General features: G+C 35.2%; 1 protein-coding gene across 3 annotated transcripts in view; it reads left to right on the forward strand.

Annotated features, from left to right (window-relative positions):
• LOC122813734 (coagulation factor XIII B chain-like) overlaps positions 1-24,226 on the forward strand; it is a 483,965-nt gene that overhangs the window by 238,360 nt on the left and 221,379 nt on the right. For 2 of the 3 annotated variants that reach the window (XM_044086207.1, XM_044086205.1), the window contains one exon: positions 12,089-12,274. In XM_044086207.1, coding sequence (XP_043942142.1) covers positions 12,089-12,274 — 186 coding nt within the window. The remainder of the gene's footprint in view (positions 1-12,088; positions 12,275-24,226) is intronic. The other variant, XM_044086206.1, reaches the window with a different exon arrangement.

Genomic DNA, 24,226 nt, shown 5'->3' on the forward strand with positions numbered 1-24,226 from the left:
ATGTTTATTGAAACTGAAAAGTCTTATTAGATAATTTATAATTCATATCTTTATGAGTGTCTGTTCTGAGTAATTTGTCAGAATTATGTGCCCTGAGTTGTGTCATTTATAGTCATGGTCTTCTTATAACTAATGACTTCATGATTAGTACGACAAACATGGTTGACCCCTTATGTATATGTGTACCATCCCTATAAGGTAGTAAGGTTTACAGCAGTGAAAGGATTGAACAGCATAAGTTTTGAATTCTAAGTGCATTAAACATTGTGGGGCAGAGTATTTAACAACAACAATGTTTCATTTCTGATTCATTATTATTTTTAAAGTATTTAGTATGATGTTTCACTTTTGTAGTTGTTTTTATTTTATATTTTAAATCTTACAGTTGTTATTTATGATTATAGATGTATCTGTTGCTTTTAGTACTAGCAAGAACTAAATGAATTTTATTTTAATGTTTCAAGTTGCAATTCATGTATATGATTAATTGCCTTTGTGTTGTATTGGTTAATTGTTTAATTAAGGGGTGGAGGGAGGAATGTTCTTGTGAGGATTTTTGTGCCTGCTGTTTTTTGTCTGAAGAAGTTTGGTCATTGCACCAGACGAAAAGCGCTTTACTTCATTTCCTCAGTGCGGCACTGTGTTTTGTTTTTCTATTAAAGGGCTGAATAGCTGAATATTCTTGAGTTTTGAAGTGCTTTGCCGTGCATTTTTTGTTTTTCTATAGTTTGTGGTGTTGGTTTGACTTTTTTACTTTGTTTAATAACTCTAGTTCACAAAAACTTTGAATACAACAATTTAGGCAACAGAAAGTAGAAAGGGTTGTTGCCTGACTTAGGGAGGCTATAACAAGAAAATAACCAGAGATCCTGTAGAGGTATTAGAGGTATTTCAAAAATGTATGAACATTTGTATAAAGCAGAGAAATATGGAAACATGAAAGTGCACAAATTGAAATTGTTATGAAGGACTTAATTCTGCCAAAGTTAGAGGTAGATGAGGTAGATGTATATGTAGTCAAAAAATTCTTCCACAAAACACACACTCTCTATGTTTGTATTGTCCAGCAGAAGGGAATAGCAATTCTATATGTGCATACTTCCACTTAGCTGAGATGCTCTTGATTGTCTGTCTTTAGATAAAAAGATGAATATCATGATTCATTTAATCACTGCATATTGAACTGTGTGAGCCGACAGTGCACTTCGGAAAATTTCTGTCCTTTTCTCCAGGAACAAGATCTTCCATCTATGTTCAACAAAGCTTTACCACTGAGTTTACTCCTTCAACCTTGAAGATCATGCCTGCTGTTGCTGATGTGACTGCAGAGTCCTACATGCACTAGAAGCTTTAGCATAAAACTAAAAAACTGGTAAATCTATCCAAATCCTAAATCTTAAAAGAGCTAAAAATGAGTGATATAGTTCATTACTCACATCTGTTGATATGATTCTGCTTTGCCTGTTTAAGTCTGTCAAAAGAGTCTCCTGCCAAATTCTTTAGGCCTCCAAGCTTGACCTCTCCAACTGACTGAAAGGTTTCTCATTTCTTGGACTTTATATCAAAACTGGCACAATCCAAAAGTTCCTTTTTCATCCCTCCTCAGACATTGAGTATGATGGATTTGTGAAGGTCTTCATCTGAGTCTCTGGGAGAGGCTGTGGGACAGAGGAAATGAAAGAATAATCAGGTACATTTATTTAATGTTATACAACTTACCTGAGGAAGTACGGAGAGCTATGAAGAGGATGAAGAATGGAAAGGCTGTTGGTCCAGATGACATACCTGTGGAAGCATGGAGATGTTTAGGTGAAATGGCAGTGGAGTTTTTAACCAGATTGTTTAATGAAATCTTGGAAAGTGAGAGGATGCCTGAGGAATGGAGAAAAAGTGTTTTGGTACCGATTTTTAAGAATAAGGGTGATGTGCAGAGCTGTAGTAACTACAGAGGGTTTAAAATGATCAGTCACAGCATGAAGTTATGGGAAAGAGTAGTGGAAGCTAGGTTAAGAAGGGACGTGATGATTAGTGATCAGCAGTATGGTTTCATGCTGGGAAAGAGCACTACAGATGCAATGTTTGCTCTGAGAGTGTTGATGGAAAAGTACAGACAAGGTCAGAAGGAGTTGCATTGTGTTTTTGTAGACTTAGAGAAAACATATGACAAGGTGCCTAGAGAGGAGTTGTGGTATTGTATGAGGAAGTCGGGAGTGTCAGAGAAGTATGTAAGAGTGGCACGGGATATGTACAAGGGTAGTGTGACAGCAGTGAGGTCTGCGGTGGGAGTGACGGATGCATTTAAGGTGGAGGTGGGGTTACATTAAGGATCAGCTCTGAGACCTTTCTTATTTGCAATGGTGATGGACAGGTTGACAGACGAAATCAGACAGGAGTCCCCGTGGACTATGATGTTTGCAGATGACATTGTGATCTGTAGTGAGAGTAGGGAACAGGTGGAGGAGACCCTGGAGAGATGGAGATATGCTCTAGAGAGAAGAGGAATGAAGGTCAGCAGGACTAAGACAGAATATATATATGTGAATGAGAGGGAGGATAGAGGATTTGTGAGGATGCAAGAAGTAGAGGTGGCGAAGGTGGATGAGTTTAAATACTTGGGATCAATAGTTCAGAGTAACGGTGAGTGTGGAAGAGAGGTGAAGAAGAGAGTACAGGCAGGATGGAGTGGGTGGAGAAGAGTGTCAAGACTAATTTGTGGCAGATGAGTACCAGTAAGAGTGAAAGGGAAGGGCAACAAGAGGGTAGTGAGACCAGCAATGTTATATGGGTTGGAGACAGTGGCATTGACAAAAAGGCAGGAGTTAGAGCTGGATGTGGCAGAGTTAAAGATGTTAAGATTTGCACTGGGTGTGACGAGGGTGGACAGGATTAGAAATAAGTATATTAGAGGGTCAGCCCAGGTTGGAAGGTATGGAGACAAAGCCAGAGAGGCAAGATTACATTGGTTTGGACATGTGCTGAGGAGGGATGCTGAGTATATTGGGAAAAAGATGCTAAGGATGAAGCTGCCAGGTAAGAGGAAAAGAGGAAGGCCTAAGATAAGGTTTATGGATGTGGTGAGAGAGGACATGCAGGTGGTTGGTGTGACAGAGCAAGATGCAGAGAACAGGAAGAAATGGAAACAGATGATCCGCTGGGGTGAACCCTAACAGGAACAGCCAAAAGAAGATGATGACACAACTTACCTGAGTATCCTTTTATTTTTCTCTGTACCATCTCTGTTGTTCATTTTAGTCTCCAGTTTTGTCAGCTTATTAAAATGAAATAAAAGTAAATTGTTTGTTTCATATATTAATGGAAAAAAGGCTGGGCGACCAGACCTTTTTCCATTGGTATATGCTTGGATTTACAATGGGCATGTTAATTGGGCTGACCAATTTTGAATATTAATGGCCAGTCATTGTGTAGTTCATAATATTTAACACTCAAAACATCAGAAAGGAAAACCTATTTTATACAGGGGCAAGCCCCCTTGCACCCCATACCCCATGCTACTTATATATACCAACTCCAGGATCACAAAATAGTGAAAAGGTCAAGTTCCAAGTTTTTGATACTCTGCGTTTTAGATATTTTGTGCAAGAAAGAGCTTTTAGATATTCCAACTGCAGATCAAATGAATGTTGTATATATTATCAACCCACAGACAGGATCATTCTGTTGTAAAAATTGGTTAATCTAATCTTTTAGTCACAATCTGAAACAGCCTATAGTTGTCTATGAGCTTTGGGTTGATGGAAGTAACATTCTATATGGTTCCTTTTTCAAGGTATTATATAAGAGTTCTTCACTAAACACAGAGAGCTTGATGGTCTCAACTAAGAGATTGAATATCTCTTCAATTAGAAATATCCATAACATTCAGAATACATCTGAAGTGGTGAATGCATACCCCAACTCAGAAAATGGGCAATCCTTTTAACCTCTTAATCCTTTAATGGCTGTCCCATGGATTGTACCATTCTACTGTGGGAGTACTATCAAAGCATATTGTCCAAGCAGAATGGTTACACTCTGACAACAGATTGCACGTCACCATATTGTAAAATGAAAGCAGTGCTCATCACACTTCAGGACTTTCAGGACTCCCTGACTTAAGGTGCAATAGTCATCCATACTGACAACATGTCTATCCTCTGTGTAACAGAAAAAGCATAGGAATGGGCTATCTCATCAAAGCACTTTCTGAGTGCAAACTGCATTCCTGGAGAAGGTAATGCTTTAGCAGACAGATTATGTTGTTGTTTGGTCCCTCAGTTCATTAGTGGTGGAGACACTGCCCTGCCAGTGGCAAAAGCTTTGCCGTGACCTCTTTGCCTCCCCAACCAACAGCACATACAACAACTTCTTTTCAGTTACCTTTCCTCTAGAGGAATATCCCTGAGATGCTGTTATCCAGAAATGACACTCATAACTCCTTTATTCTTTTCCCCTATTTAGCATTATTCTGAAGGTCATGCACAAAGCCAAGATATAATCTCAGAGTAATTATCATAACCCCGTATTGTCCTGCAACTGCAGTATTGTTTTTTTTTTTCTTGGAAGACTCTCTTTTTAGTCACTAACTCAACCAAATGAGTTTTTGAGTTGCTTGCCTTATCTCTGCATCCTCCTTACCTAGTCTTTCATAAAGACAGAGTTTTCTTACTTGCAAATCCTTTTCTGCCTAAGGACACCATAGAGACCAACCCCAATTGGTCATTTCACCTGCCTGTGTTTTTCTCCATTTTGGAGGAGACTGTTTATTGCATGTTATGGATGTCCATAGCCAATTCAGGTTTTATGTAGACAGAACCAAATCATTTATTGAAGATTCCCAGTTGTTTGTCTATTTTTCAAGTTAAAAATAGTTTTAAAGCCCATAATGTGACCTTAGTTAAACAGTTACTTGATTGGATAAAGTGTTGTTATGAGAAACGTAGCAAGAACTTGCCCTCCTAGCTTATGGCTTGCACATTAAAAGAATGTTTACATCTCATGCCCTATTTCACAATATAGGTTTGGCTGACATTTGTGTAGGATTTATTTGGCCTTTATGGAATACTTTTGCAAGACACTATAAGCTTAATGTGATCAGTAGACCTAGATATTTCTATGATGTTGCAGTGTTCAGATTAATGTCCCCATGAAGGAGACCACCAAGAATTATGAACTTCAGACTCCGTACTAATGTTTGGTAAGAAAGTGCCTTCTCATACCACATATGAACATTATGTACTAACCATATTTCATTAATTTATTTTTAGTTTTCCTTTGTTGACTGTATTAGTCCCACTAGGCTAGTAGCATCTTTTCAGGGAAGACCTGAGATCATATTTACACTACTAGGTGAAATTTAGTCAGGACATTAGGGAACTTCCACAAACTCAGCGAGATGATGCCTCAGTATAACATCTTTTCTGAAGGACCACATACTCAGGTGTACAACACTCCTTATGCTTCACTGCAATTCATCGGTCCATCTATCTGGTGTGGGAATAGAACTCTCAGCTTTCTGCATCAAATGTGAGTATGCTACCTATTACACCACTGACACTGTAATGTGACTAACTCTAAGGATAGAACTGGATAATTAGGTTCATTCTCATCAATTTATCTTCCCTAATCTCTCATGCTGACTTGGTCTAGAGGCCATTATTTTTTTTTTTTTAAATATAATGAAGAAAGAAATTTATAGCTGAGATCTGGATAAGAAGTGTTCACATAGCACTTCATGAATAAAATAGAGGAGCTAGTAGTCCAGAAGAATTTCAAATGCCAAGTTGCCTAGATGCTAGCATCTTTTGCCATTAGTTCTGTGGCTAGATCTATCATTATGGTAAGTATATAGCTTTCATTTATAGTAAGTCTGTGACATGGAAATCTGTAATGTTTAAAGTAATTGTATTATCAAAACGTGTTTAACTATCAGTCAGCATCAGTATACGAACTTTTAAGAAGGGGGTTGTGGGTTGTCTTAATGGTTAATGTGTTTACCTCACAGGCACAAAGTACAGGATTTGATACTAACATTTCAAGGAAATTGGCTAGGCTTAAAATGTCCCACAACAGTAGCTATCCTAACACTTACACATGAACTTATAAATGCATTGAATTACTTTACATTAATTACAGTAGCAATCATTTTAGTGCATTTAGATGAAAATGTGAACTACCATGATTACATTGACTGTACTTGTATTTCTGTAGTTGTTTCTATGAGGATTCTTTAGGTATGTGGTTTCTTGAGAACAAGCTCTGTTTACTGATTCAACATTCATAACATAACAAATGACTTATTATAAGTATTAACATATACATGGCATTAACAGTGTGCAAGAAAGAGGCACAAAAAATTGAAAAGAGGATACATCAGAAATCAGGCAGAAAAACTACAAACTGATCATAAAGATGTTGGATTTAAACACAGCATGGAGGTAGAATGCAGCATAACCTTTGTTCAGTCATATGAACCACCAAATCAGAAAGAGAATTATCTGAAACTATCTTTAATATATACATTGGTATTGTTGAATGCAGTCCTACTGACCTGCACATAGTCACACCTCAGTATGTTGACCTGCACATAGTCACACCTCAGTATGTTGACCTGCACATAGTCACACCTCAGTATGTTGACCTAATGGACCTGATCTCCTATAGAACCCATGGTAGTAATTGTTTCTAAGTCTGCACTATGAGAGGAGTTTGAGGTTCAATATGGGTCACTGTTTTAGAATACAGCATTTTTAATTGCAGAATAACTCATCTTGGGTATGTATATTTAGACTGGATTGTGCCTCAGATTTGAAAAAGCCATATTTCAATTATGTACTTACTGATGTAAGCATATAAAACCTCTGGACCACAGAGTTGTCCTGATGCATGAGAAACTGATAAAGATCTTCTATCAACGAGCAAAGAAAAGAATGGGTCAGAGTGAGACTTCTCAGGCTTCCATAGAAAATTAACCAGAATGTGTGGTTTTGAAAGAATAATATGAGACGCAAAGGTTAATTATTAGCATTCTGTAAATATGAAATTCCTTAGTAGGAACAGAAGAGATTTATGTAAAAACAAATTCCTGCTTAGAATATAGAGACTGTGCTTGTGCTGCCTTCTGAGGTATTCAGATGATTCCCCAGAAAGACAGACAAAGAGGTGTCCAAAGATGCATTTGCAAAGTATGGCATCAAAATGAAAAACCAAGATGACCTGTTGAAAAAAAAATTCTATTACTTCATGATCATCAACAAGCACATCAGATTGCTAGATGCCTTAAAGTGTCTTTCGGCTTTTCCCGGTTAGGGGTCGCCACAGTGGAACTCCGGTTCGCTAACGATTGGCAGTTGATTTTTACATAACGAGTTGCCAGCCCTGATGCACAACCTTCAACGAAGATACGCCCATTCACGCATGTCTCCATGCAGAACATGCTCTAGCTGAGAATCGAACCGGGCAGCGTTTTACTGTGAGGCAACAACGCTACCACAGCACCACCACCGCGGCTAGACCTGAAACAAGTATAGAGCCATAAATTATTCAAACAACTAAATGGTATTGTTGAAGTGCTAGAAAAGTGCTTTTATAATAACTGTTACGCTGAAGTATGCATTTTTGAAAGAATAAATGCATTTCTGAAAGTCATAAAGATCTGTAAGAAATAAAGAAGTATAGATAAATGAGCTGTTCTTGAATATTAATGCAATGAATAATCATCTAATTTGGAAGAAAGGAAACATTTTACTTCTCAAAAAGAGAGAATGTTATATATGCACATCTTTAAATTACTGCCCCTTTTAATCTCATTCAGAGTCCTGTGTGTGTACATCAGGCAGTCTGCTTTCTTGTATATTATTGGTCAGTCTGATTATAAAGCTGATGGCCTGGCAGGATTAAAACTCTCTTCCCTCCTTGTTATTCATATTTTAAAATACCATAAATTACAAAAAAAAAATCACTTCAGGCAAGCTTGGTACAGTTTGCCACTAACAGTGATTGACATGTTTTACCCAGACATTAATGAAGCATTTTATGTTTTCCCTACAGAAGAGATTGCTAATAAAGTTATTATTGCTAAAGGTGGTGCAAGGTGTGCTGAAACCATCTGCAGTGAGGTTAATGAACAAATTGTGCAAGACACTGACCAACTCATGATGCTAGATTTTCCCACAGATTATGCAAGGACTTCTCCTTTTCATCTTATTTAGGATTGAAAGCTTCACAAAAGAGTTGATACTACTACGTCTTCCATGTATGACTGTTGTGAATTTTTGTCAAAAACATTGAAAAAAGCTTTGAAAAGTAAAATGTGAGCTCATACATCTGGCGTGAAAAAGGTGTTTGAAATCAGCCACTGAACATTTTAAGCTGCTGCTGGAGGGTACAGCCAAGCAAAAGGATTGTGGTTATCCTAATTAGCAATTTCACAGTCACCGTGGATTACAATTAAACAAAGTAGTGTGGGTAGATTAACAGAACTACCATTAACTGTTTGAGGATGTACCAATAACTTTGTTGAAGTTGAATGCTGAGTATAGCTTATACGTACTGTGTTCTCACCTAAATGTCATGAGGTAAAGCAGAGATATTACAAACATAAACAAGTAGCCCTTTTCCTGCTATGTTAACAGGAAACATTTCAAAGAAAGTCAAATGGTCTTGCTAAAAAATAATCTGAGTTTGAAGGGATGAGGAATAACAGATAATTTATATATCATTTATATATGTGAATGGAACTAAAGTGGTATAGAATGGGGGTCTTTCAGAATAATATTGTAAACCATCAAACATCAATTTTAACATTAAGCAGGATTATGGATAGTATGCATAAGCATTATATTGTGGAAAATATGGTAGATGAATATATTCACACTGAACCAATTTGTATAAGCCTTCTTCGAGACAACCCTGTTCAGCAGGCTACCGCCAACTTAACCTAACTTGGAGTTATTTTATGTCAAAGTCAGGAAGAAAACGTTAAGGTCAACCCCAATTTAATTAGAAAAGATCGAACTGGAATGATCTTAATTTACCCTCGGAGTAGTGGACAGCTATAATAAAAATGGTAGTTATCATAAAACTGCTTCACATAATACAGGTATTTAACTGATGACCCAATAAGACCTCTTAAAAGTCATGAGCTCAGGACCTTTATTTCATTCCTGTGGTCTAAAAAAGTTTCAGATAAAACTGTCTGAATATAGTAATTACATTTTCCAGCTGTGTTTTTTTTCTCTGTGGTTTCTACAGTGCTGTAGTACCTCTCTGGTATTATGTCAAATCTGCAAATCTAAAAATATACTTTACAAAAGGTATGAGTCATACCTGGGTCAGTAGCATTCAAATTCAATCCAATGTTGTCTTACTTACAACCCACACATTTCCACCAGTTGAAACTGTTATTATTTCTAGCACCTAAACTTTATGATTATTTAACTATCCCCCCAGCTGCACATTCTATTTTCAAACTGCCATGTTCTTAGCAAGCATGTTAGTTTTATGTGTTAATAGTCTGAGGCACATCAGAACAGTACTTGTCTCAAGCTTGGAGATATTCTAGGCATATGGATCAATAGTTATACTGATACCACTGCCTGGACTATGGCTGTTCTTACTGTTCCCTGTAAAATACATTACAAGTTTTAAAGAGCATCCCCTATGTATTGTACGGAATGATAATGCATAACTACTTTCAGTTTTATAGGTAGGACTTGTCATACTTGTCTGAAATTCGAATCTGAGGAAGACTCTCAAACAATTTCTTCTACTTTCCCTTATCACTGGACTAAGAAATAATTTATTGAAAGCATTACTTTATCTGTGACCAGTATTACTAGCCATCTTCTAGAACACATTCAAGGATGTATTAAAAATTGCTGAACACACTTCTGTCTTGCGGAAAATTTTTAGCCCCCCCCCCCCCATCATACCCTTCCCATAATTTTACTGGCAAAGGCATAATGTCTATTACAAAATTTTCTCACCAAGAAGCATTAAGTACCAATTCCTAACCATCTCAAATATTGTCAATTTGTCCCTGTTTTGGTAAGTAATTGCATGAAAAAAAATCAATGAAGAATTGTTTACCAACTGCACAAACTAGCTCATATTTCCAGCTTCTAACCCTTTATGTTGGAGGTGCCCTCAAAATTTCAGTCACTCATGGGGATCTATTTCTGGAATAATCTTGAAACAAAGTTGCCAACATAGCTAGGGCAACTAATTATATTTAGTGAAGACATTTGTCTTGACTGATCTTTGCCTAAACCCCCACAATAAAAGAGAGAGTGAAAAGTGTTGCAGAACTGAGAGTGGAAAGTGTTGCAGAACATTACTGTAATAGCTTACCAACTATTCACACAGAGACAAAACTGTTCTAACATTTCAGCTATAAAGGACTGTAATTTGTTTTAATTTATTACACTGAACTCACCTAAGATCCAAGTATGTAGCTTCAGTATAAGCTGCAAGTGTAATGGATGCCTGTTCTATGCAAATCTTACTACTCCCCTCTCCCATAATATCTGTTTTCTTGATTCTGTATAGATGACATGTATGTATTATTAAAGTTACATCCTCTTCCTTAGCATATAAATTTTAGCTCTCAAAGCTATTTAATCCACACCCTTTTTCAACCCATATTCTGGTACATTTAGATGCTTACATTGTTGTCACCCTCATTTGTGTGGTACATCTAGAGTTACTAAATCTGTTTCTACCTCCTATATTATGATTTCATATCTCATAAATCTCCTCATGGGCTGTGGTACATCTAGAGTTACTAAGTCTGTTTCTACCTCCTATATTATGATTTCATATCTCATAAATCTCCTCATGGGTTGTGGTACACCTAGAGTTACTAAGTCTGTTTCTACCTCCTATATTATGATTTCATATCTCATAAATCTCATGGGCTGTGGTACATCTAAAGTTACTGAGTCTGTTTCTACCTCCTATATTATGATTTCATATCTCATAAATCTCATGGGCTGTGGTACATCTAAAGTTACTAAGTCTGTTTCTACCTCCTATATTATGATTTCATGTCTCATAAATATGGGCTGTGGTACATCTAGAGTTACTAAGTCTGTTTCTACCTCCTATATTATGGCTTCATGTCTCATAAATCTCATGGGCTGTGGTACATCCAGAGTTACTAAGTCTGTTTCTACCTCCTATATTATGATTTCATATCTCATAAATCTCCTCATGGGCTGTGGTACACCTAGAGTTACTAAGTCTATTTCTACCTCCTATATTATGATTTCATGTCTTATAAATCTCATGGGCTGTAGTACATCTAGAGTTACTAAGTCTGTTTCTACCTCCTTTATTATGATTTCATGTCTTATAAATCTCATGGGCTGTGGTACATCTAGAGTTACTAAGTCTGTTTCTACCTCCTATATTATGATTTCATATCTCATAAATCTCCTCATGGGCTGTGGTACACCTAGAGTTACTAAGTCTGTTTCTACCTCCTATATTATGATTTCATGTCTCATAAATCTCATGGGCTGTGGTACATCTAGAGTTACTACATCTGTTTCTACCTCCTATATTATGATTTCATGTCTTATAAATCTCATGGGCTGTAGTACATCTAGAGTTGCTAAGTCTGTTTCTACCTCCTATATTATGATTTCATGTCTCATAAATCTCCTCATGGGCTGTGGTACATCTAGAGTTACTAAGTCTGTTTCTACCTTCTATATTATGATTTCATGTCTCATAAATCTCCTCATGGGCTGAACAAATACAATTATAGTATATGTAAAATATCTATCATTTTCACCATTAATTATTGCTATTATGAGTTATAAGGGTTTTTGGTAATACCTTTGAAAATGTAATAAATATATTTTTGAAAGAAAATACATAAAAAGACAAATGAGGCAGTTGTTTAAGAGATTGACATATCTACTGCTTCTTGTAACATGGCTGAAATATGAAGGGGAGCTAACTTACTAGATGAGTTTAAAGGATCATTTAGTTGTAATACAAAGTGCTCAAGCTGCATTTATTTTCAGATTTGAAATACTTCAAGAAGATGTTAATAAAATGTAATGCTTTGACTATCTTATTGCAGCAGCTGAAAGCCTGGAATGTGAAGAACCACCGCATATTAATCATGGAGAAATTGTAGAAATTAAACTGGCACCACATGTGAATGAAGAAATTGTAATGTATCAATGTTCTGAAAAGTACAAATTACAAGGAAATCCAAAGGCAGTATGTTTGAATGGCAAATGGTCCAACATCCCAACTTGTGTAGGTATGTCTATACCTTTCTTTGCATTATGTGCTGAAAAATAACTCACAAAAGTCAGGTTTTAATCTTCTTTTCCATTCTGATGTAAAAGGTTGAAAACAATTAATTGTGATTGACTGTTGTGAGAATTGGTGTTCATCGTTGCCATTAAAAAATAAGAAAATGTTTCATATACCTGCCTTGCACTATATTCATTACTGCATTTTTGCATGTAAGTGAAAGAGAAGTAAAAGTGCTAACATCAACTTTTGTTTGGATTTTTTTTTTTTTTCACTTTTTGTCTGATCTGTAACACATCAAATAGGAAAGTGTTTTTTTCATTTTCTAGTCCATGTGGTATTAGTCTCAAAAACATTCATTTTTTTATCAATCCCTAATACACAGTGTACATGATTAAAATATAAACAGACTGGCTGCACGATTTATGATAGGGCATGATGGGTAAAATAGGATGATCTAGGAATGGGACAAATAAGGAAATGAAGATGAGAAAAGCATTCTAGAACATCCTGGAGACTGAAACTCGCAACAACAAAATGTACAGCGGTCCTCATGCAAACAATATGGAAACCATCTTCAGGATAAAAAAAAAATAGCAGGTATTTTTTTTTTTTAGGGGGGAGGGTTAATTTAATTATATCACCTTGACTGCAGTCATAGTCCAGAGTTAGCCTCGATGCCCTGCAAAGGACAGTTCACAACAACTAGCACGAGAGCTTATCTTATTGAAAAAAAAAATATTCTTAGATACCATAATTGACCTCGAGTAGGATATTAACACAGTACAAAAGTTAAACTACTTGAGCATTTGTCTGCACTCCACTTTTCATTTTTTTTATCTCATTCTTATAAGCTATGCTTTGAGACATGTTCTCCCTTAAATGGCGCTTTTGCAATATCTGTTACCCTTTTTTTCAAATATTTATTTTATTTTAGTTTCATTATATATATTGTGATATATAATAATAGCAACTGGAAATAATCAGTATACATAGACAGAAAAAGCCATTTGTCATTCTGGTAATCAGGAAGCATTCTTAAGATTTGTTTTCTCAGTATGAAGAGGTGAAAAAAAAACAGAGAAAAATAAATGTACATAGAAAAAACTTCACAATGTTAACACTGTTAATGCAAAATATTGTTCTTGGCACATAATCAAAATTCAGTAGTTAGCTATAAAGTAAACTAGAATAAAGAAAAAAGGGGAAAAAACATCACATACATGCAATTATTTACAATTAGTGCTACATTATAGTATCAAGATTTTAATTACATTTATTAAAGCTTGATATTTCTTATTTTCCTACATAGGTAACCATTAGAGAACACAATGTAATGAGACTGTAGAGGAGGGACTGATGATAGTTACATAAGATAATAGATATAGAAAGCCATTCTGTGTTATTTTAGGATGCAATCTAGGGTAATACTCCAGAAACTGAGGTATTTCAGGCATTTATTAATATTGTTAGTAGTTAGTTTATGAGATAAAATATACTTCAATACCATGTTTCTAAAGTTAACCCATTCTAATTTAAAATGATCCAACCAGTTCTGTGTAATGCAGAGCTTAATTAGCATAAAAAGAGCAATCTGAATCCTAAGTTCAGTGGGGGGTATGCCACGATGACCTATATGTAGTATAGCAAACTCTCATGAGAGAATGGATTTGCCATATCCCATTTTTGTAAGTTTAATCATTAGGGAGTCCCATAGATTTTGTGCATATTTACAGTAACATAAGATGTGTAAGAGGTCGGCAGTCACTGTGGGGCAAAAAGGACAAAAGAGTGAAGTGCTTGGGAAGAAGGTGTTTAAACATTCTGTTGTATAGTATGCATTATTATTAATCATTAATTGGGTATATAATACTTTCTTAAAAGGGGCAGATCTGTTCATATTGTTAATTGCTTGGGAGAGATGGGCATCAGTCAGTTCGGGGTTTTTGTTTCTCCAATATTGTGCAAAAGTAATAGAAGATTGGTATTTAATTGTAGAAACTAGGTTGTAAGTAATTGATAACATCTTCTTTTTAATTATTAGACATTTCAGGAGTGATGTAGCCATGTTTATTTCTTTGTGTACCTTAATTGGGAAGCTACCTAAAGTATAGATTAACTCTTTGATTTGTCTCAAAATTGTTGTATATTTGTTATTCAGTTTAAATTTTACTTTGATATCATTAAGGGAGTCATCTTTGAGTTGAAAGAGGTCCCATACAGTTAGGAATTTAATTTGAGGGAATTGGTCCAGGTTTATCATTTTGTTGCCCAGTTTTAAGTTTGGATTCAAGTGAATGGGCTGTTTGACAGACCTAGTGAAATAAAATTTTTTTGAAATGTGTTAATTTTATGCTTAATGGAAGTATGTAGTTTAATGTCTTTTAATAAAGGATTGTTTATGAAGGGCAGTGACTTGGGGTTTATATTGCACATTTCCACATGTGCATGCCAGAGATCAATCCATTGGGGAGAGTGCATTAATTCACGTAGGTTATGATCTGCAATTAGCATGACTCTGCCAGCACAAATTACGTCATAATACAGTCTGATATCTGGTATCCCCAGTCCTCCCTTGTTTTTAGGAAGGATTAATTTGGATAAGGAGATCTTAGGCTTTTTAGGGAACCAGATTAATTTAGTTATGGTTTTGTTTATTTTTTTAAAGAAGTTTAGAGAGATGTTATTACCTACCTCCTCTCTAGTATTTTCCTTCTTATCATTTGAATATAATTCAGTCCCATTATGGATCTAACAAACTTGTGATATTGAATGTTTTAGGTACTGGAGTTTTTCTCTCGCCTCTCACTGAAAAAGGACATGTATCCAGTTAAATAAAATAAATAAATTATTGTCTGTTGCATTGAATTGGAGCAGTATTCTGGGTAGGATGTTCATTTTTATTATTTATTTATTTATTTATTTATTTATTTATTTGCAGTTGTTTAACCAGGATAGTCCATTGGGCCTGAAGAACCCGTTTTAAATGGAGTCCTGGGGAGAAAAGCTCCTCATACAGATTACACAAAGGTTAATATACAATCATAGATTACATGAAGATTACAGAGGTAAACAAACTAAGATTAATATACACACATAGAATGCATGAAGACTACAGAGGTAAAACAGACTGATCAAAAGTATTTCAATCAAAGTTAATAATATTTTTTTTTTTTTTTTTGGACAGGTAGTTGGATTCAGTAAGGAAAGGAATTGCTGGATACTAGTAAGGAGTTGTATAATAGAAGTAAGCAAGAATTTGTTACCTGGGATTTGAGAGAAGGAAGGGAAAGAGTGTTGAAGTAAAGTGTACGTTATGAGGGATGGGAGCAGGAGCATTCCCATGTGGAAGTTAGATGAGAGTGGAGTGATTTTTTAAAGGATGGGAGGCTAGTAGTGGTACGAATGGAGGGGGGAAGGGAGTTCCATAGGCGTGCTAGAGAGTGTGAGAGGAGGTATTGTCCTGGGGGGTGGAGGGGTCTGTAAACTTCTATAAGGTTTTGATTGTTAGATCTGAGAAGCCTTTGTGTGTGGTGCATTTTAAAGGTAGTGGAGAGGGAGGGACAGAGGGATGGCTGGAAAATGAGTTTATGAGCATAGGTGAGCTGAGTGTAGGAGAGGTAGTTGGGAAGCTCAAGCCAGTATAGTTTGTGAAGAGATTCACAGTGATGGGTTGATGATTTGTTGCTAGTGGCGAATATGGCTATTTTATTGTAACAAGAGGATAGTTTGGTTTTGAGAGATAACTGTAGGTTTGTTAGAAGAGGGGCTCCATAGAGAAGGGAGGGTAAGAGAAAAGAAGTAGAGAGAGTAAGTTTAGTAGTTGAGGTGAGGAACCAATTGTGTCGGTAGAGCATGCCAAGTTTTTGGTGGGGTTTTTTTATGTTTAGTAGTAGATGGGAGTTAAATTTGAGCCTGTCATCTATTTGAACTCCTAGTAGTTTGGTTTCAGTTACCAGCTCAAGAGGTGTTGTATTTTGGCTGGTAATGGAGAATAAATTCCGATCGAAATTCTTAGTTTTAGAGGAGGTAAAAATCATAAGTTTAGTTTTAGCAGAATTGAGTGCTAGATGGTTGTCTTTCATCCATTGTTCTGTGGTAGAGAAAGCATCTTGAGTTAGTTTTAAGAGAGTTGGTATGGATGGGGCAGCACAGATGATTGTGGAATCATCTGCATATTGGATAATGTTAGCAAGAGGGATAGAGCGGTAAAAGTCATTAATGAAAATGTTGAAGAGGAGGGGGCCCAGTATGGAACCTTGTGGGACACCTGTGGGGGTGATGAGGAAAGAGGAGGTGGCCTTTTTCCATTTGACAGCTTGTTGCCTATTAGAGAGATAGCTGGTAAACCATTTGAGGGAAGAGGGGGAGAGGTTTAGTAAGAAGTAGGTTATGAGAGATAGTGTCAAAGGCCTTAGAGAGATCGAGAAGGATGGTAGATACAGTGAAGCCAGAATCTCTAGCTTTATTCACAGTTTCAAGGAAGGAAAGGAGGGTAGTCATAGTGCTATGATGGGGTCTGAATCCGTGTTGGGTAGAAGTTAATAGGTTATTGTCTAAGAGATGGGGGAGGAGTTGAAGGTGGATACATTTCTCTAGGACTTTAGAAATGGGAGAGAGGATGGCGATGGGATGGAAATTGGAAATATTAGTATTATTTCCTCCTTTGTGCAGGGGAATGATGTAAGCTTTTTTCCAGATTTCAGGAACAAGACCTTCTTGGATAGAGCGGTTGATTAGGATGCTGATAGGGAGGGCAATGGCTTCAGCAGCTATGCTGAGGAAGTATGAGGGAATGTTATCGGGGGCATTGGTGCATGGTTTTAGTTTCTGCAGGAGTTTTCTTATAGTAGAAGTAGGAATAGGTTTAATGAAAAATGGTGGGGGTTGAGAGTGTGAGGAATGAGAGAAAGAAGTTGGGAGGGGAGATGGGTGAGGAGAAGTGGAGGTAGGAGGCAGATTGTTATTTGAAAAAGAAGAGGTAAGTTTGGAAATAGAGTCAATGAAGAAAGAATTGAATTGGGTAGCAAGATCAGAGTCTTGTACATTTCATTATTGCTATTTTAGATAAGAAATGGAATTTCATGTTTTTCCATCTGGTTAAATCATTCTCAATATTCGTCCATGTTCTAAGGAGGTTATTTTGTAGGGAGTTTTTATGATTGTGGTCAAAAACTATCCCCAGATATTTAAGAGTATAATTCAACTTTATTTGGGTTATAAGAAAAGAAGCTTCTTTATGACTGTTCTGGTTGATTGGAAAGATAAAAGATTTTGAGGGGTTAATTTCATAGTTTGAATTTTTCAAGAAGATTTCGATTGTGTTTTGAATTTTGGTTAAGACAGTGTTGGGTTGCTGGAAATATATAATGAGGTCATCCACAAATGCTGAAAAGGAGAGATTATTACCCAGAATGTTGGTATATGATGAAAGGTATTTTGTGTTAAATATATAAATAAGGGTTCGATATTAATATTGAAATGGTAAGGTGATAGGGGACACCCCTGTCTGGTACCATTATTTAATTTTATTTTGGATGAATGTAAATTGTTAATGACTAGCATAGTGTATGATGAGTTATATAGAATTTTAATTGTATTTATGAAGTTGTTTGGAAAGTTGAACTGCTGTAATGTTAAGAACAAAAATTCATGATTTACCCTATCATACGTCTTCATGGCATCAAGTGCCATGAGGTATCTGGGAAGTTTGTGTTTTGTAGTAAGCTGTATGGCCGCATCTAAGGTAAGTGTGTTATCCAATGTTTGTCTTCCCTTCATAAATTCTGACTGCTGTGGGGATATAATTGTATGAAGAATTGTTTTAATTCTATTTGCTAGAGTCGTAGTCATAATTTAACATCTACATTGATAAGTGAAATAGGTCTGTAATTTAGTGGGTTAGATTTGTTGGTATTATATTTGTGAATGAAGATAGTTTTGGAGTTGTTAAGATATAGATCAGTGAATCCAGATTTACAAATGTGTTTGGAGACTATAAGAAGGATAGGGGTAAGTTTCAAAGCATTTTTTTATAAAATTGGAAGTGAACCCATCAGGGACTGGAGCTTTGTTGCGTTTTAGACTTTTTATTGCCTCCATAATTTCTTCTGTTTTTAATGGGGACTCAAGGTTTTCAAATTGATGATTCTCAATTTTTGAGAATGTAATACTATTAAAGAAGGAGATGTAGGATTGAGGATGTATTCCATTCTGTGGGCCATATAATTTATTGTACATATTTTCAAAGGTAAGCAATATATATTGGTTATTTGTGAGTATTTCATTATTGTTTTAATTTGTGAAATCGTAGGTAGGTCCTGGTGCACTTTTGTGAGTTTAGCTAGTAGGTTAGAGGGTTGTTGAGTCCATTCAGAGTAGTTAGCTAGGAGTTTCATTTCTCGGAATAAAAGATTATGTGCATGTATTAGGTATAACTCTTTCTGCTGGTTGAGAAGTTGGGTTTCTAGTTCAGGGCGGAAATTTTATTGGAGTGATTTTTCAGTTTTTTGGATTTTTAGTTCAATTTTGGTTTCATTTACTTTAGCAAGTTTTTTTTTTTTTAAATAGGAGGCTTTTTGGATCAACAGCCTTTTGATTCTAGCTTTTGTAGCTGCCCACATAATGTCTAGAGTGATGTCTGAGGATGATACATCGGCGTTACATTCATCTAGTATAGTGCAAATTTCATTTCCTCTTCTTTGTCTAAGAGATTTGGGTTTAGAAACCATGAGTGTAAGGTGTTTTGCTTTGGAGTGTTATTTAAAAGGAAAAGTTTCAGAGTTATTTTGGAATGGTCTGATAGAAATAGCAGACTATTTGAGTAAAGGTTTTTTTCATTTAAGAGAGATTCTGAAACCAGAAATAAGTCAACCCTAGACCATGATTTATAGCATGGTGAGTAGAATGTAAATTTATCCCCATGACTGGGATGGTTGTTCAAGAGAGCAGGGTCGGTTGAGGTGAATTCTAATATTAGTTTGTCTAGAGTGAGTAAGGCTTGCTTATATTGTTTATTATTCTTATTGGATCTGTCATTTAATGGATCACTAACCATGTTCCACTCACCCCCCACTACATAATCATGGTTTTGAAATGTTGACAGTAAATTATATATTTGAACTATGAAATATTGTTGATTTGTACAGGGGTCATATATATTTAGAAAAGGTGTGGGTTATAGGTTATGTGATTAGTGTAGCTAAAATAACACCATCTATCAATAGTATCAGTACCATAATAAATAATACCTTCTTTAAATGATTTTTTAATCAAAATAGCTACTCCTATTGAGTTGGTTTTACTATCCGAGGCAATAATTGAGGTTACATAACCTCCAAAACCACACAGTAATAAACGCCAAATATTTAATGAAAAGCTTTCGGGTTAACACCCTTCATCAGTACATCAGTACAGTGATGTACTAATGAAGGGTGTTAACCCGAAAGCTTTTCATTAAATATTTGGCATTTATTACTGTGTGGTTTTGGAGGTTTTGTAACTACAGAGTGTGTCCCAACAATCGGTTCATTTTGATATTTTACAAATAATTGAGGTTAGCCAAGGTCTAACCCTATCCCTGTTCCAGTCATCATTTAACAGGTAAGTTTCTTGAAGAAATATAATGTTTGCATGAGATTGGTATACTAAGTGAAGGAGTAGTTTCTTTTTTTAGCATCTTGTAATCCCTTCACATTCCATGAATCTATCCCCCACAACATAGAAGCTCATAAAGGGAGTTAAGTGATACTGTATTTGGCTTTAGAGATTTTTTCCTCCTCAAGTGTTCAGGAAAATTTAGAAAGTGATATGGCAAAATTTGTTGTTTTGTAGCACTAAAATCTCTTAGATCTACAACTGTGCCTAACCACATAACTACTAGCTCTAAGAGAGGAATTAACAAGTTACTTTTTGAGTCAAAAGAATAGCAAAATAGTACAGTAGAAGTTACAGTTAAGCATTATGCAAGCTATTTCAATGCAAGCACATATAATAAACCTATATACACATTATATACAAACAATCTTGAGCACAAGATGTGCAAACCTACCCACTCAGAATATCCCCCTTAAATGCTCAGGTATGAGTTAGTCAAACGGTGTTATCTGTTATCCTAACTCTCTCAACCAAGAGTGCACAGAGTGTTTTTCTTCCATAACCTGAGCATGCTCCTCATTTCCTCATCTTCATCATTAACAATTGTGGTAGATTTCTCTACTAACATATTCTTGAAGCTATAATCCCTGACGAATATAACAAAGTGACTCCTTGCTTTATATTTCAGTTGAATCAAAGCTTAAGAAGATAAAGGGACCCATTTTCAGGCTTGTGATTTTCAGACTTTCAATAAATTAACAAAATTTACACAGATGTTAAGTTCATTCAAGATGTTAAATGGAAAATTTCAATCCAACAGGTCAAAAATATCTTAACTTTGAGACTAAAGGCAAATACCATTGCTGAAAGAGTTATATTTATAAGGTAATTGTGGGAGAATAGACACACTGCTTTGCAGGTGTTATAATGTAGCTTTCTGCCTGTTATATTTGGGGAAAACCTATTAATTGTAATAGCTCATATGTCAGCATACATTTTTTAGGATATGTTTGTAATGTATTACACAATAACTTGACTGTTTCAAAGAAAAATGATAATTGCATTTTTGCATCATTGTACACTTTATTTAGGATGTATCTCAATTCAGTACTTCATAATCTATAAATTACAACAAGTTTTACATTTTCTACAACAACCTAGATTTATCAGCAACAGCTGCAAACAGATTAATATATATTTGCTTCTTCTGTATTTAAGATGCTGTGTATTTAGAAATATAGAGTTTAGCAGTGGATAGATCTTTGTTCCTAGTATGGAAAACATGCAGTATCTTCTAAAAATCTATCAGTATCTAGTAGCAGGAATAACTGCACCTCCTTAGCTATAATACTGTATTCTTGTGTTAGTTAACATTATTCAGAATTAATGGATATGTTAAACCAGCCTACATCAATGGTCTCATCATAATTCTGAAATTATAACAACTATAATATTTTAAACAAAAGGTTTAAATTATTATTTTGCCTAATATTATAGAACTTTACTTATTTCATGCTACCATTTGATAACAGACAAATGTTTTCTCATTCACACACACAGACACACAGACAGACACACATGATGTGTGTATTTTCATAGCTGTCTTAACTGAGTATATGATAAAGTATTCCTGTATCGTACACACATACATAAATGCATATAATACTGACAGAATTTATAAAAAGTCTTCATCAGAACAAGAATCCCTCACTAATACGTGTTGCCTTCCATATGATCATTCACTAACCATTTATATATTTCAGCAAAGGCAGAGCTCTGAATCAAGCTTTAGAGTTGATTCTAATGTTTAACTATTCTATTTGAAAACATATTTAAACCTTTCTTGCTGTTAATGTGCACCATCTAAAATTTCCAATCAGATTGTAGGTGCCTCAATGAAACATAATAACCACAGAAGAAGGCAGGTGCCCCAACGTTCACTAGTAATCACAAAAAAGCACCAGAATCCAGGAAAAGTGACATGAACAGTTTAATTCACTAACGCTGAAACTTCACAACACGTTTTCGTCCTTGACTTAACGCTGAAACTTCACAACACGTTTTCGTCCTTGACTTCATCAGATACCAACACTCTTGGTGCACTCATCTTAAATACATTAACTAATTAATGGTAGCCAATGACAAACAAATTGATTAATTAGAGTTAGTTAAAAGCACATACACATATATATACACACACAGATTATACTTCCTAAAACCACCATAAAATTCATACCCTATAATAAACCACATATACAAAACTTGAATGCTTGTGAATATAAATTTGAATATATAAAAATGAACCTTAAATAAAACTATGACATTATGTTCTAAAAAAATTTTTTGTAATGACAATATTTGTTGAAATAATATAAAAATCCTATAATTTAGCAGATCTCAATTTTAAAACTGGCTTGAGTGAAATCATATCATTGAGACCTGGTTTTCTATTTGCTTCTAAAACAATTTGCCAAAATAGTTCTCTGTATTTCACCAGTGTTTCCCAATTCCCCCCTCTAAGGTCAACCGGCACACATTCTAACACAAAAAATCTAAATGTAGCTAGTTTACATGTAATGGTATGCTTGTATAATGCATTGTTTTCTTTTTTGGTCCTGATGTCATATAAATGTTCATAGATTCTTTGCTTTAACATTCTCTCACTCTTCTCTATGTAAAATTAATCACACTTTGTACAGGTAGCTAAATATATTATACCCTTGGTGTTACAGTTAACATATGTTCCTAGAGTTAATGTCCTTTGTCTAATAGGTAAGTCTAATGTTTGTCCAACATTAAGATGTTTACAATAACTGCAACTTCCACATTTAAATAAACCTACTTTTTTCCTAGTAGCTTTCCCAAACAATTTTTCAGTTGTACCTCTCTCCAAAATATTCTTAATGTTAGTACCCCTCCTATAGGTGAATTTCAGTTCCTTATCAAAAATACAGTGTAAGTCAGATAGTCTAGCAAAGTTGTTCCATTCCCTATTAACAATTCTTTTTACCAGTCCTGACTGACCATCATAGGTTGTTGTGATACCAGATTCAAAATCCACGCCATTATTTAGGTTGTTTGAATCTTGTCTATCAAATACTCCTCTTATACCTAAAATAGGTGCAAATTTTCCTCCTCTTTCCCTAGTAACTTCACTGCATATTTGATCAAAAAGTTCACTCGGGTAACCCCTATTTAAAAATAACCTTTTCAAAAATCCACATTCATTAAAATAAGTAGTGTCTTCAGAGGTCATTCTACTAAGACGAACTAATTGACCTTTAACTACACTTCTCTTCTGGTGGGGTGGATGTGAACTAGTAAAATGTAAGTATGAGTTTGAAAAGGTCTCCTTTCTAAAAATCCTTGAACTGAAACCATCCTTAGTCTTAGTAATATTAACATCTAAATAATTCAACATTTGGGTATCATATTTGTATGTGAATTTTAAAAAATCAGTAGTGTTATTTACGAATTCTAAAACAAATTAAAATCATCATTATTGCCTTTCCATAAAAACATAAGTCATCTAAAACCTACCATAGAATGTCCAAAATCTACTAAAAACCGAAGTTAATATAAAGGTGTTTTCCCAGTATGACATAATAATATTGGCATAAGTAGGAGCACAATGTGCCCCCATAGCAACCCCCTTACATTGTTTGAAGTATTCACCTTCAAAAATATATAATTATTTTTTAATACCACCTCCATTAATACCAAAATTGTTCTGAACTCATTATGAGTAATACCTGAAGATCCTATTAACATTTCTTGAACCATTCTAGGCCTATATCATGGGAATACTAGTGAACAAATCAACCACATCCAGAGTAACAAAATCAAACCTTCAGAAAATAAAGATTTGTCCAATTTTCTAAGAAGATCCCAGGAATCCTGAAGTATGTGGGTGTTGTTCTTAAGTACTTTCTTTACCTTACAATCTATGTATTTTGCTAGAGGGGCTGTGATAGAACCTTCTGCAGAAACTATTGGTCTCAAAGGTGGGTCATCTATATCTTTGTGTACTTTCGGTATACCAAAATAGAAGGAACCTTCGGTTTTCAACATATAAAAATTTGTGTGTCTCTAAATCTATTAGTCCTTCTGTTAGTAAATCATTCACCATCATATGTATTTTATTGTATGCCATGTTTATTTCATTGATAGATACCCTAGTGTATTTAGTAGAGTCACTTAAAATCTCCTGCATTTTACCTTCATATATAATGTGGTCCATAAGTACCACCCCCCACCTTTGTCAGGTTTCATAACCCTTAAATTTTTGTTGTTGCTAATTAATTTAAGGGTTTCGTGCTCAACCTGAGTTAAGTTGGATTGCATATTATATGTCTTGAGT

This window comes from Protopterus annectens, chromosome 10.part0 (genome assembly GCF_019279795.1).
Source record: "Protopterus annectens isolate FY-2018-M chromosome 10.part0, PAN1.0, whole genome shotgun sequence".
Lineage (NCBI taxonomy): Eukaryota > Metazoa > Chordata > Ceratodontiformes > Protopteridae > Protopterus > Protopterus annectens.